The 14675-nt window shown below is 40.5% G+C and overlaps 1 protein-coding gene across 1 annotated transcript in view; it reads left to right on the top strand.

Annotated features, from left to right (window-relative positions):
- The window catches only part of KIF13B (kinesin family member 13B), a 428508-nt gene that overhangs the window by 97255 nt on the left and 316578 nt on the right, over positions 1-14675 (top strand). Inside the window, exon 4 of the mRNA XM_029596896.1 lies at positions 13792-13804. Within this exon, the coding sequence (XP_029452756.1) occupies positions 13792-13804 (13 nt within the window). The remainder of the gene's footprint in view (positions 1-13791; positions 13805-14675) is intronic.

A 14675-nucleotide genomic window follows, 5' to 3' on the forward strand; every position in this document is an offset into this window, starting at 1 on the left:
ACTTAGATGCAGCTCCAGCACTGCTCTCTAAATCAATGGCGGGGGTGGAAGTAAGTAGAACCAAACAGTTACTAATAAGGGCCAAGAGTAACAGACGAGTATGACAAAAAAAAAAAAGTGAAAGCTTGCTGGGCAGACTGGATGGGCCGTTTGGTCTTCTTCTGCCATCATTTCTATGTTTCTATAATTTTGGACCAATAATCGAAAACACTCCCTGATGTGCTAATTGCTGTTTTTGAACATAAACTAGTCTCGGTTGATATATCTTTATTTTTTATTTTACCTCCTCCCCTCCTATTGAACAATAGACCTTTATTGGTGGCACTGAGTGAGATGTTCATGCAGATGTTACATTTTTTTTATGCTACTCTGTTCCCAGAGATAACACTACTAGCTAACTCTATCTAGCCCATGAGTGATGTATTGCCATTTCTTATCTATTTAAAAAAATATATTTTTTAAGAGTATTTTGGCATTTATCTTTGTCAGTTCAACAGTTTAATGAAGAGAGATTAAGAAAAAAAATAACTGGCTTGTCTCTTAGGTTGAAGCTAGCTGGCTGCAGGGTATGCCTATATTTGTTTTAGTCATTCCCTTAACTTATTTAGTGTGTGTGGGTGTGCTTCCGATACCCTCATGAACTGTTTGTTCTGGACTCTGTTCAGTGAGAAATTAGCCAAGACCCTCAACACACATTGACTAAAATGAAATGAATCCTGAGAATGGATAGAAACATAGAAATGACAGCAGAAGAAGACCAAAGGGCCCATCCAGTCTGCCCAGCAAGCTTCACACATACTTATCTGTTTCTCTTAGCTCTTGGTTCTATTTCCCTTCCACCCCCACCTTTAATGTAGAGAGCAGTGATGGAGCTGCATCCAAGTGAAATATCTAGCTTGATTCGTTAGGGGGTAGTAGCCGCCGCAATAAGCAAGCTACACCCATGCTTATTTGTTTTACCCAGACTATGTTATACAGCCCTTATTGGTTGTTTTTCTTCTCCCCTGCCGATGAAGCAGGGAGCTATGCTGGATATGCGTGAAGTATCAGTCTTCTCCCATGCTGTTGAAGCAGAGAGCCATGCTGGATGTGCATCGAAAGTGAAGTATTGTGCCATTCACCCTTGAAAAGAGACCTTCTAGAATTTAGAAAGTGATTTTTCTCTGTAGTTCTGTGTGCATGCCATATCTACTTTCATAGTCACAGATGTCATGTGGACACTGCTACTGATGGGTTGTCCCATTTAGACTGGTCCTGGTGTTGCTTGCAAGGTGACACTTAGATATCTACCTTTTTTAGATGTTTCATTCATTATGTAAGTGCCTATTAAATTTGTTACATTTTATCCACCTATTGGAAACTCTGCTTTATGAGATTTGCACCGTTCATTTTGTAGATAAAGTGAGAAGAAAATGTGAAGCCAAAATAAGACAGACCATATTCAGAAAATATATCGCAAATGATTATTGATGGCTTATGTTTTGATTATATAAAGTAATGCATATAAGGGTAGACTTTATAACGTGCGCATGGTTCCCGGCACGCACACATGGATGCACCGATTTTATAATATGCATGCACTGGCGTGAACATGTTATAAAATCCGATGGCCGTGTGCACTTGGGCGTTGGATATTATAATCTGCGCGTGTTTGTGTGGGTGGCGTGCGCAAGAGGGGTGAATTTATGCAAACTTCACAAGGCGACACATTCAGACCTTCCCCCAGATCCCTCCGGACTGGGAGGGAACTTCCCTAACCTTCTGCCTAACCTTCCTTCCCCTTCTCATCTCCTCCCCACCCCCTAAAGCTTACCTACCTGCCCTGAATTTTTTATTTTATTACTTGCTACTCCTCGAGAGCAGAAGTAATTTACATGCACCCATCTGGCTTCCGGTTTGCGCTTCCCCGGGACAGCGGCTAATGGCTGCTGTCCTGGCCGGCCTCTGTCCCGGCCCGCCCCTTTGACGAGGCCTGGCACTTGTGCACGCACCGGGATTTATGTGCGTGGCCGGGCCTTGTTAGCGCCGAGCAAATTTTCAAAGGGAGAAAACCCGGGATTTATGCACGCAGGCCTTTTAAAATCTGGCTGATACTGATTCCTGTAATACTATTACTCAAATTTTTGACAGGCTATGTTTGCAAAATATGCAACATTTTATAAGCTGAGTTCAAAATTTGATGCTATGAGTTAAGTGTGCCTGAGCAAGTATTATTTTAATGAAAATAATTCTACATTAAGTTATTTCAGCATATCATTTGTTTTAAATAGAAAACATTAAATAAAATAAAAATTTGATTTAAAAGTCGGCGTCTTAAAAATTCTATATTTGTATACTTGGTGTTGAATGGCAGAAGTTTTCAGTGTAAGGAATTTTTAGTTTTTTCAACAAAAATATTTTTAGTTTTTTTTTAAGGTCTGCACATCCAGGTCCTTTGGTCTGCTCAGGAAATTCTTACAAAATACATTTCCTGGAGGTCAGTTGGCCAACATAATAGCCCTGATCCAGATAGACATAGGAACATAATTGCCATGCTGGTCCGGGCCAGACTCCATCGAGCCCAACATCCTGTCTCCGATAGTGGCCAATCCAGGTCATAAGTACCTGGCAGATCCCATGACTTAAGTCTAATTCCTGCTACTCCCAGGGATAGCAATAGCTTTCTTTAGTCTACCTGGCTAATAAAATGTTATGGACTTTTCCTCCAGGAACTTGTCCAAACCTCTTTTAAACCCCACTCTGCTAGTCACATTGATCATGTCCTCTGGCAACAGATTACACAGCTTGATAGTATACTGGGTGGGAAAAGTATTTTCTATGACTTGTTTTGAATTTGCTGGTTGTTAGTTTCATGAAGTGTGACTTTCTTTTGGTATTTTTAAAAGGGTAAATAGCTATCCTTTATTAAACCTGTTACACTCCACTCATGATTTTATAAATTTCTATAATGTCCCCTCTCAGCAGTCTCTTTTCTAAGCTGAAGAGCCCTAGCCTGCATAGTCTCTCATCATAGGAGAGATGTTCCATCCCCTTTATCATTTTTATCACCGCCCTCTGCAACTTTTCTAGTTTCCTTGTGTCTTTCTTGATATGGGGCAATGGGAACAGCACACAGTACTCAAGGTGAAGTTGCACCATGGCTCAATACAGAGACAGTATAACTTATTTTATAGTCCCTGTTCCTTTTCAGATCATTCCTAACATTCTATTTGCTTTTTTGACTGCTGCTTTACATTGAGCCAAGGATTTCAATGTATTATCCAAGGTCCTTTTCCTAGGTAGTAACTCCCAATACAGAACCCAACATCGTGTATTTATAGTTGGGAGTATTTTTTCTTATGTGCATCACTTTGCATTTTTTTGCATTAAATTCCATGTGCTGTTCAGTTGCCTGGTCTCCTAGTCTCACAAGGTCCATCTGCAGTTCCTCGCAATTTGCTGCCGTTTTAACAAATTTGAATAATTTTAAGTCATTTGCAAATTTAATGACCTTGCTCATTATTCCCTTTTCCAGATCATTTATGAATATGTTAGAAAGCACAGGAACCCATACTGATCCCTGTGGTACTCCACTAATGACCTTTCCCCATTTGGAAAACTGACCAGTCTTACCCTCTATTTCCAGCTTTTAACTAGTTACCAATCCACAATAAAACACTGCCTACTATCCCTACACTGTAATTTCCTGAAGAGTCCAAATATGCTTATCAATAGGCTCCATCTTTATCTACATGTTCATTTACACCTTCCAAACATTCTAAAAGACTTCCCCTTGTTGACTTTTTTCTGTTAAGCCATGTCTTTCTATATGGCCATTGATTTTGTTTTTAAGAATAGTTTCTACCATTTTGACCAGCACCAACGACACTCACCGGTCTATAGTTTGTTGAGTAGCCATGTTCTTCATGAAACAAGCAGGGTGGAACAGGTTCATACCTCTAGTGTTGGGAAGCTGTATGGAACTGGGCCATCTTGCAGGATCCTCTCTAAGATCCATGTATCTGCCAGAGAAGAATATCTTGGCAGATGAACTGAATTAATGTTTAGAAACACCTGAGTGCTCCTTAGGCAAAAGCGTTGCAAACAGATATTTCATGAATGGACTGCATCTGTGGTGAATCTTTGCATTTCCTGTGAACAAAAAGATTCCTTAGTTTTGTTCAAGGAGAGGAATGAAAGATAAGCTAGGCTCTGCTACCTTCTTCCTGGATTGGGGAGAGGGTCTTCTGTACCTTTATCTTCCAATTTCTTTAGTAAGAAAATCTCTCCTAAAATTCAGAGGCTGATATTCAGTGCCATTTAACTGGATAAGCGGTGGCAGACTATCTGGATCCATTCATCGGTTGGCACTTAGCCGTATAAGTATTTAACTGAATAAGTACTTATCTGGTTAAGTGGTGGCTGAGAAATGGGCATTTTGTTGAGAAATTACTTATCTGGTTAACATAGCTGGATAAGTGCCTATATAAGCTATCTATCTAAGTTAGACCTGCTCAGTAGCAGGAATAAAGTTAGTTGGATAAGACTTATTTGGCTAACTAGCGATTTTCTTCAGGGATATTTAGCTGCATAGCCCTGCTGCTGAATATCCCTTGTAAGGTATCCAGCTAACTTACTTAGGTGGTGATTTTTTAATATCTACCCCTCAGAGTCCAGTGGATCATGGTTCTTATAGCTCCCTATTTGGTTTCTACTCCTTTTGGAGTTATCCATCAGGGAACCAATCTCATTGGGAAATTCTCCCATACTCATCACCCAGAACCAAGAAACATTGTACCATACCAACATCAATCCCTAGTCCTTACAGCCTTGATGTTGGGAGAGTAGTATTTGATTCCCTGAATCTGCCTAATGTCATCTCATGTTCTTCTAGCTTCTAGGAAGATTCCAGTAGAACGTCTTATAGCTTCAAGTGGAGGTGGTTTGCTTTTTGATGTGAGGGAATGACCCTAGATTTTTTCACCTGTGCCACACAAAACTGCTTGACTACCTTCTACATCTGAGTCTGGTCTAAAGACTAATTCTGTTAGGACTCATCTCCGTGCCATTGCCACTTATCACCATGTAGAAGATAACTAAAGGCTGTTAAGAGATGGGTTTATCAGGTTCATGCAGGGCTTGCTTCTACTGAAGCCTCCTATTGAGCTTCCTGCTGTGTCTTGGGACTTCAATATGATATTGAGCAAGTTGATGAATGCTCCCTTTGAGTCATTGGACTCCTTGAGCTGACATATCTGACCTGGTAGGTCAAATTTTTGTTGGCAGTCACTTCCCAGTAAGTTCCAGGTCTTAGTCACTTTTTTACCTTATACTATTTATTTATTTATTTATTTATTTATTGTCTATACCATCGCAAAGGTTTACATGTAGGCATAAAAGTAATGTTGGAGTACGCGTATTATAGTACATTCTAACAGGTTCATTAAGTTTCGGTTACATTAAATCATCAAAATACGCATAAATGTTTTATTGATGTAGGTTCTGGCCAGGTGTACCTGGAAAGTACTTTTGCAGTTTGTTATGGCAGTTTTTCAACGATAGAGCAGTTCTGTGTATGCATCCTAAGTTCCTGCCTAAGGTAGTATCTAACTTTCACCTTAACCAGTGAATCATTCTTACAACATTCTTCCCCAGGCCACATATCCCCAAAGGTGAGTAAGTCTTGCACAGTTTGGATTGCAAAAAAAGCTTTAGCCTTCTACCTGGAGTGCAGTGAAGCCCCTTAAAATCCATCCAGCTTTTTGTTTCTTTTGACCCAAATAGACCTGGGATTTCCATAGAAAAATGTACTCTATTTGTATAGCAGACTGCATCTCTTTCTGTTATGCCCAGGCAGGCTTGACTCTGGAAGGGCCCATAATGGTGTTGGTGACCTATCTGAGATCAACCTCCATGGAGAAGATTTACAAGTCTGTGACATGGAGACCCCACCTCCACACATTAGAGATCCTGATAACCTGACTGACAGGGGGGGGGGGGCAAAGACTGATTTGAGCACCCCTGAGGTAGAGAACCAAAGAGGAAGACAACAAAAACTGACTTGGACAAAGTGTGATATCCTACAAACATTCAAGCTTCTGTGTTTGGCAGCTTGGTATATATATCCTAAGCAGCATAGCCCAGAATAACCGGGAAGACTCAATGGGCTAATCAATCTTTATTTGCCATCATCTATTGTATGTTACTGTGTTAGCATTTGAAGACAGTAGCATTCTGCCATAACAAACTGTTTAAAGTCAACAAATTTGTTGGCTCCCAGCCTGTTGCTGGGAGCATTGCTTTACAAAGCTTACTCGCTGCACCTTGTCATAGCTAAAGTTCAAGGGTCACACAAGTCATTTTTGCATTCCAGTTCTGCACTCATGCTTGTCTCCAAGAAATGTTCTACTGTCCTCCAGAATGTAAACACTGACAAATGTCCCTTCTCTGTAGTATTCCAGCTGGCCCAACCTGTGAAACATTTGTGTCCCTTTAACTAAAAAAAAAATGAATAAATAAATAATAAGGTAGGGTCGCTGGTGGAATCATCTGTCTTACTATAATGTGTCTTTGCCACTCTTACACATTTTACAGAGGCCTCTTCTGCTGTGGACTTAGCTGCTGGATAACAGTGGTCGGCATTGCTATAATCTATAAAAATGCAGGTGGATTGTACCTTAACATGTTGCTTTGGGAGTCTTGATCTGATCTCTAGTGCATCTAGCACACAGTTACATGTTTCATATCTTTACATTGGCTCCTATAACTTGAAAATAGTAAGTTTCCCTTCTTAGGCTAGTATAAACTTTTCTTTTTGTATATAGGTTTCCTGTAACACTTCTATTTCAAGTATCGGAAACAATTAAGTGCAGCGCTATCCTTGCGCACTCTGGGGAGTTACTTTTCTGTGAATAGTGATCCTTAATTTGTCTAATAATGGATGACATGAGTGTGAGGTTCAGTGAAAGGATGTGACATTCAAAATACATAAAAGAACAAAGCAAGTGACCTTTCCTGAAGCCATCAAGGCCTAGACGTTTGTCTGTAACAAAGCTGTAGTGTGTGGTGTGATTTCAGCATAATCCTGGCTGGGAGCCCTGCCATGCAATAACGAATGCATTATAATTGGCAAGGGGATTATTTACACAAGCACATACAGTACAGTAACACTTCTGGCCATACTAAAGTAACTAATTTGGATGGAAAGAGACTTGCCAGCTAATAGCTTGAGGATAATTTTCAAAGCCATATCTGTGTGGGTTAACCGTGCTTTACCCTTAGACATGAGGTGTTTTGGGACATTTCCGCCATATGTGCTGGTAAAATTATGCTGTTAGTGCTGGTACACGAGTAACTTTAACCTTAGTGTGAATAGGGGTTCCCAAGGACAAGACTGGTGGATGAGCTCACACCTATATGCATACTTCTAGAATTTATAAAACCATGTGTATAGTTTTACTTGGGGTGGAAAAAACTGCACAGATTTGCAGGTGTGATTATGTGCAGGTACGGATTATCTAGGTAATTTTGAAAGTGAAAGTGTGCATATAATTTTCTTTTGAAAATCAGTGTAAAGTCAATGGGTAAAAGACATCCATGAAACTTTACACCAAGACTATCAGTTACAATTTTAATCCCTCCATTTTTATCGCATCTGTTAAAGTTACTGTTGACTTGGCATTTCCTAGCAAGATGTAAATGGAGAGTTTGCTTTTGTGTTTCCAAGGCTGAAAAAAGGCTTTTGTGTAAAATTGTAAATATAGTATTGTAAACGCTGTGGGGAAATATAACACAAGATAATGCAGTGAAATGGGCAAACTTGCTCAAGCCAATTACATGCTATCATTTACATTATTTTTGGTCTCAAAGGCTTTTATTTGGGAAACTGTTTACGCGCTAGTACTCGCGAGTTATTGGGTGTAATTATCCTGAATTATTTGAAAGGAAAGCACTCATTTCTACACTTTGTTAGGAAACACCTCTATCATTAATACCATGTAATATCTTCACCTGCAATCAAGGCTTGCTCACACACTCTTGATTATACATTTGAAACCATAGCTAGTGCACACCTTCATTTTCTCCTGATTGTTTTTTTGTGTACTCCTCTTTTAAAGTTGGACAATTAAGTGTATGCATAATGATGTACTTTTGTGCCGTTTCTATGTTTAGTTTTTTAACATGTTTCCTGCCTGGATTATTCAGGTGATCAAGAGTGTAAGAATTGTAAATAAGTTGTATCTTGAAGGCATCTAGGTTCATTTTATTACATTTAACCTAATATCAAAAGGCCTACTTAAGAATGCATGAATATAAATTCCAAATAAAACCAAATGTTCTAATTTCTTTCTCCTGTTTAGAAAACAAACAGTAAAAAGCTTGCATCTTAAAGACCTAAAAATACTTCTCTTTGGCTGGCAATTTCCTCTTGCACCCCTTTTGGGCTTTCAGCTCATTTGGAACCAGCCTCTGTTGGGCTATACCACTATTATGAAAAATAGGAGCACAAATCCCCACTGAATATATAGTTGCAAATGAAGAGGCATGTGGAAAGAGTAAAACGTCCTTACAGGTTCATAATGTTTAATATCTTTATTCAAAAGGAAACTCCTGAATCTTGGAAAAGTCACATAATATAAGTAAAAAATGTCCCCCGATACAGACACTGTGTTTCACCACAAAGGCTGTGTCGGGAGGGACAGAAGAACAGTAATTCATACACTAAAAAGTAAATAGAAAACAAAATTATTACAAAGTAATGACATAAAGGGTACACTTAGCAAATCATGACAGCCATATACCTTTCATAGAAGCATTCTGTTACTTACAAGAGTTCACCCAAGTCATAGACCTGTTGGTAAGATTTTAAACAAGACGCCAGAGATTGGCGCCAAAAAACAACCAATCACCTGGAATCATGTGACATACAGGTAAGCAGACCAGAACAAATGGTGACATCATTATTTAAAGCACTTAGAGAAAGAAAACAACCTAAACATTGCACAGTGTTCTAGTTAAAGGCACTAGCAGGGACAACCACAACAGGAGGGAAGGAGATGCAAGTGTAACACTAGCATGAGAATTCCTATTAACGCTTGTAAGGAATAAATAAGTAAATGATGAAACCCCTATATTTTACATAAGTTACATTCATTCATAAATTCCTACAAAAATAAAATGAATTTGAAAAAAGTATCTAAGTAAAGGAAGCCGAATCAGGCATAAGAAACTTATATGTAATCTGCATGGAAAACCATGGAGATGAAGCACCAGTTTGAGTTCACATCAAAATGCAATGACACAATTACATCTAAAACCCTCCAGTCGTGTTCAATATTTCTCATCTACCTTATAAATGGCCTGTGACAGACGGCCCGCAAATGCGCAGTAGAGCGCAGCTCTACTGCGCATGTGCGGGCAAGGATGTCGATCAGAAAAAAAAATGGCGGTGGGGCCGCAGGAGCGGGAGGAGAAGTAGCGGCGCCGCGCGCGCGCGCGGTGCCGCTGCTTCTCCTCCCCAGATCTGCCGGCAGATCTCGGGGGGGGGGGGGGGGGGGGGGGTGTCACTCCCGCGCCCCCCCACCGACATCTGCCGGCAGATCTTGGGGGGGGGGTCACTCCCGCGCCCCCCCCCCCCCCCCGAGATCTGCCGGCAGATCTGGGGAGGAGAAGTAGCGGCACCGCGCGCGCGCGGTGCCGCTACTTCTCCTCCCGCTCCTGCCGGCAGATCTCGGGGGGGGGGGGGCGCGGGAGTGACCCCCCCCGAGATCTGCCGGCAGGAGCGGGAGGAGTTAATGGAGCCGAGTGAGGGTTGCGGGAAGTCGCGCTTACGGCGCCGGGAGGAAATGGAGGTGGGTGAAGGGAGGGAGGGAGGGAGAGGGGGACTGAGTGAGTGGGAGGGAGGGAGGGAGAGGGGGACTGAGTGAGTGGGAGAGAGGGAGAGGGGGACTGAGTGAGTGGGAGGGAGGGAGAGGGGGACTGAGTGAGTGGGAGTGAGGGAGAGGGGGGACTGAGTGAGAGGAGAGGGAGGGTGGAGAGGAGTGGGTGGGGGAGGGGGGTGGTGAAGAGTGAGGGGAGAGAGAATGAGGGGGAGGTGAGAGACAGAGGGATGTAGCCCGTTTTAACGGGCTTTACGGCTTGTTTATATATATTACAAAAAATATTGTTAGAATTACATAAAATGTACCCATTCTATTTCTAGATAGAGTCCATGAGGGGATAACGTATGGAGGGTGAAAATCCATTTTTTGCTCTCTTCGAAGCAACAGTTCAGAAAAATTACCACCTCTTACGGGGGAAGTCAAGACATTGATGACAAAGAATTTTAAGTCTGTAACAAAATGTGAAGTGGATATCTAGTATGATACCAAAGGTGCTTCTTCTCGGTGCCCAAATGCATGAGCGATGCTCAATTATGCATGTTTTTATTGAGCATGTGATTTTACCCACATATAATTTCTGATAAGGACAAATGATAAAGTAGATCATGCCTACAGAATGGCACGTAGTTGTGAAATGAAGGGTATATTCTACATTAGTAATTGGGTGCTGGAAGCACACCAGTGACAGTGAGTGTGCACATACTGAACAATGTCCACATGGGTGATGACCCAGAGGTGGAGAAATGGTCACAATTAAAGGATGTAACTTAGAATATATAAGGTGGTCCTGCAAATTCTTTCCATGATGGAAAGTGAAATGTAGCAGACTGTTAGACATCATGCATTGACAACATAGACCAATGACGGCTAATAATGCACTGATATCTTTCGTGTGTGCGGAGTATGGTAGAATGCAATTAAAATGGTCCGATAGTGCTTGTACTTGTGATTGAAAGAGCAAGTCACGATTAATATAAAGTACCTGTTTGAACATAAGCAATTGCCATGCTGGGTCAGACCAAGGGTCCATCAAGCCCAGCATCCTGTTTCCAACAGAGGCCAAACCAGGCCACAAGAACCTGGCAATTACCCAAACACCAAGAAGATCCCATGCTACTGATGCAATTAATAGCAGTGGCTATTCCCTAAGTAAACTTGATTAATAGCAGTTAATGGACTTCTCCTCCAAGAACTTATCCAAACCTTTTTTGAACCCAGCTACACTAACTGCACTAACCACATCCTCTGGCAGCAAATTCCAGAGCTTAATTGTGCGTTGGAACTAATGGTGTAAGAACCCAGAACTTGCAGGCTCCAAATAATTTAAGCAAGCTTACATTTAGTCTCTGAGGAAGGATACAGCAATGCAGTAATTGGCGTTTAAAGCAGTTGTATCTCCAAACTGTATTCCAATAATTGAACCAGTAGTTAGAACGCATCAAAATGGTGTCTTAATTGTTGTACTTCTGGTTTGTTTTATATCAGGGAAGAAAGGAGTTAGAAGTTTTTAAAAAAGCTTTTCCTGCTTTGTCACTCCAACTAATTGACACATTATCCAAATATCAAATATCCTATTACTACTACTTAGCGTTTTTTAGTGCAACTAGACATATGCAGCACTGTGTAAATTCATAAAATTGGGATAGATCCTGCTCCAAGTAGCTTATAATTCAGTTAAGGCACAGACAAAACACAGAATTTCTAGTAATCACTTAAGTATTAATATATTTTTACTTATTTAAAATATTTCTAGCCTGCCTATCATCCATTCTAAGTGGGTTACAAAATAATGCACTCATAACATTTCCATTTAATAAATAAACTTAGATTGTAAGCCCTCTGGGAACAGGAAATACCTATGTACTTGAATGTAATCTGCTTTGAAGCACTGAAAAGCAGAATAATAATAATTTAATAAGTAACAAACCCAAGCAATAATCAAATAACACAACCTATGTAAAACATAACGAACTGAACCTCCTAGACCAGGTCATTGATAACTTGATAAGAAAAGATCTATAGCCTAGCTCGCAGCATCATCTGAACTTCCAAACGCCTGTGCAAAGAAAAGAGCCTTCAGCATTTTTCTAAAAGATTTTAAAACAAATCAGCTCTCAGATCAACTGGTAAATCATTCCCCAGGACCAGGCCTGCACCAAAGCATGTTTAATGTGAGCAGGTCAAGATCAGGTGGAGGCAGGTTTTGTTTATTTTAATTTAAAAGTGGGTCTTGAAAACAGCCAGAGATGGAATAAGAAGCAGCAACACAAGAAGGCCGTTTCAGGCATATGGTGCTGCAAGACTGAATGCTGCAGTCTGGCATTAGTGATGGAGGAAAAAGGCAAAGATAAGAGCAGTGAACAGAGGTCATAAGGAAGGACATACAGGTAGCATGGAGCTCCAGAGAGAATGCACTTGTAGGTGAAAAGTAGTTTGAATTGAGTATGGAAGCAGCTAGAGAGCCAATATAGAGCTGTGAGAAGAGGTTTACCATGGTTGTAACAATGCTGGCAAAAGGTAAACTGTAGCGAAAAAGACCCTTCAGCTGCAGGCCTGTGAAGAGGAGGTTGTGGTAATCCAAGCAGGAGGTGACGAGTGGGTAGGAATTTAAGTAGTGTATTCGGGTGGGGGGGGGGGAGGTAGATTTTGGTGATACAGAGAGAGAGAGAGAGAGAGACTCCTAGTAGGTTAAGTAACTGTTTCTCACCAAGGTATCCCAAGGTTGGATGACATTTGTAAAAGTTCAGGTAAACAGTCCTGTAAAAGGGGTACAGCTTGGGCACAGGATGTTCATTAGTTATTCATATAATTCTTGCTTGCATTTTTTTCCCATTTTTAATACTTTTACAATTTCCAGAGCACAAAGTGTAGTAGCGCTTCTTTCTTAATGCCAGCTCGTCTTTACAATTTAGTCCCCTTTAAGCAATACTACAATCTGTGTTCATCAACATACCATCCGGTCTATTATAATATTTGGGGATGAACAACCAGGTATCTGAGCTCAGATCTCATTCTGGTTAGATAATAGATCAGTGACTGCAGCTCACGTGTTAAAGTGACTTTGCCTCTATGTTCATTATTAAAGATTTGTTCTAGTACTCCCTTTCTGTATCAGAGTATAAATAACACAAGAGTGAAGAGTGATAGTTGGAACCTTTTTACAGGCTGGCATGGTAAAAATAACAGGTGTATATAACCTTAAAAGAGAGAATGGCACAAGTTAAAAAAAAATTTTTATTTTTTTTTTCTTGTGAACTCGAGATTTGCTTCTGGTTCCATTTACCCAGTTATGCTGTTGCAGAGGATTTCAACCTAGTTGGCTTTTTGGAAGACCAAATTCTGAAAAGCTGCCTTTTAAAATACTGCATTCCAGGTTGTCCTGGTACTGATGTACTTACTGAGCGCCATCAGTTGCAAGGAATCCCAAGAGGCATGTGACATCACAGCCACGAAGGAGGCTTTCTGAGAAGTTAAAATGGTATTGACTTGCTTAGTTAGGAAATCTATGAACTTTAACGGAGAAATGGTAGCAAAGAGATTGAAACTCAGTGAAAGCCATACTTGATTATTTGAAGTAGCTTGTCTAAATTTAAAGCAGTATGAATAAAACATGGTAGGAGAGCATAGCCAGAGAAAATGGTAGATGCTTTTTTGTTAAAAAAAAATGTGCATAAATATAAGACATAAAGTGAGGTTAAAGGAGAAAGCAATATAGCCAAGAACTCTGCAAGGTTTTGCTTGGAGAATTCTAGTTTGCATGTCTGTTTCAGTGTTCATTATATGGTTTTTATATCTTTTAATGCTGTTATACATTCATGTTCATTACAGTTTTCTTTTACTCAGTTGATGCACTTTTTTCCTAATGTTTTTTTCTTCTCTCCCCATCTCTGTTCTGTCGATTCTTCTGTTCTCTTGTCCTCTGGAATTCCAGGAGCCAGCCAAAAGTAAGGGAAATTTTTTTTGCATGCATCATAAATCAGCAATGTGAAATGTCATTTGCAACAAGTTTATTGTCCAGAGTATTGTTGGAATGTGTTTTCTCTTTTAGCAGTAGGTCAGATGATGCTTTAAGGATTCTAAAATGCAGGAAGAATTTTTACTCTAATTGGCTGCTGAAAGCACCACCCCCCACACCTGATTTTTCGTATTGGTTGGCTCCAAATACTATGAAATAACTATAAAAATAATAATTACAACATGGGAACATAAAAACATAACGGCAGAAAAAGTTCATATGGCTTATGTAGTCTCCCCATCCACAACAACTGGTCAGGTTTAAAGTCACTACCACTCTCTGAGATCCCCTGTGCATATCCCATGGATTCCTTAATTCAGATACGGTCTTTGTCTCCACCACCTCCACTGGAAGGCTGTTCCTCCACCATCCTCTCTAAAGAAATATTTCTTTATATTACTCCCCTGGGTACCTCCTTTTACCCTCATCCTCCAGGATGCACGCTGGGTGGGATGGTGACATTTATTGGGTGGTTGACAGTATTAGGCTTGTGGCCGCATATCTCATACCATGATATCCTTGGATGTGTGGTGCTGTGTTGCAGCATGACTTTGGACACAGCTATGTTGAGATGCTATTTACAGTGATCTAACTTTTGTAGTAGTACACTGATTCACCAAAAATGTGCTGCTGCTGCACACATAATCAAATGTTGAATTTAGCACCTTTTGAGCTCCATATTGAAACGGCTTTTCTGGTTAAGTTTGGGATTTAGCCAGATATACCGGGGGTTTTGAAGTTTTCTGATCTGAGCACCCCAAGTTATCTGGCTCAGATTATATGAATAACTTTATGTTCTG

The sequence above is a fragment of the Rhinatrema bivittatum genome, chromosome 3 (assembly GCF_901001135.1).
Source record: "Rhinatrema bivittatum chromosome 3, aRhiBiv1.1, whole genome shotgun sequence".
NCBI lineage: Eukaryota > Metazoa > Chordata > Amphibia > Gymnophiona > Rhinatrematidae > Rhinatrema > Rhinatrema bivittatum.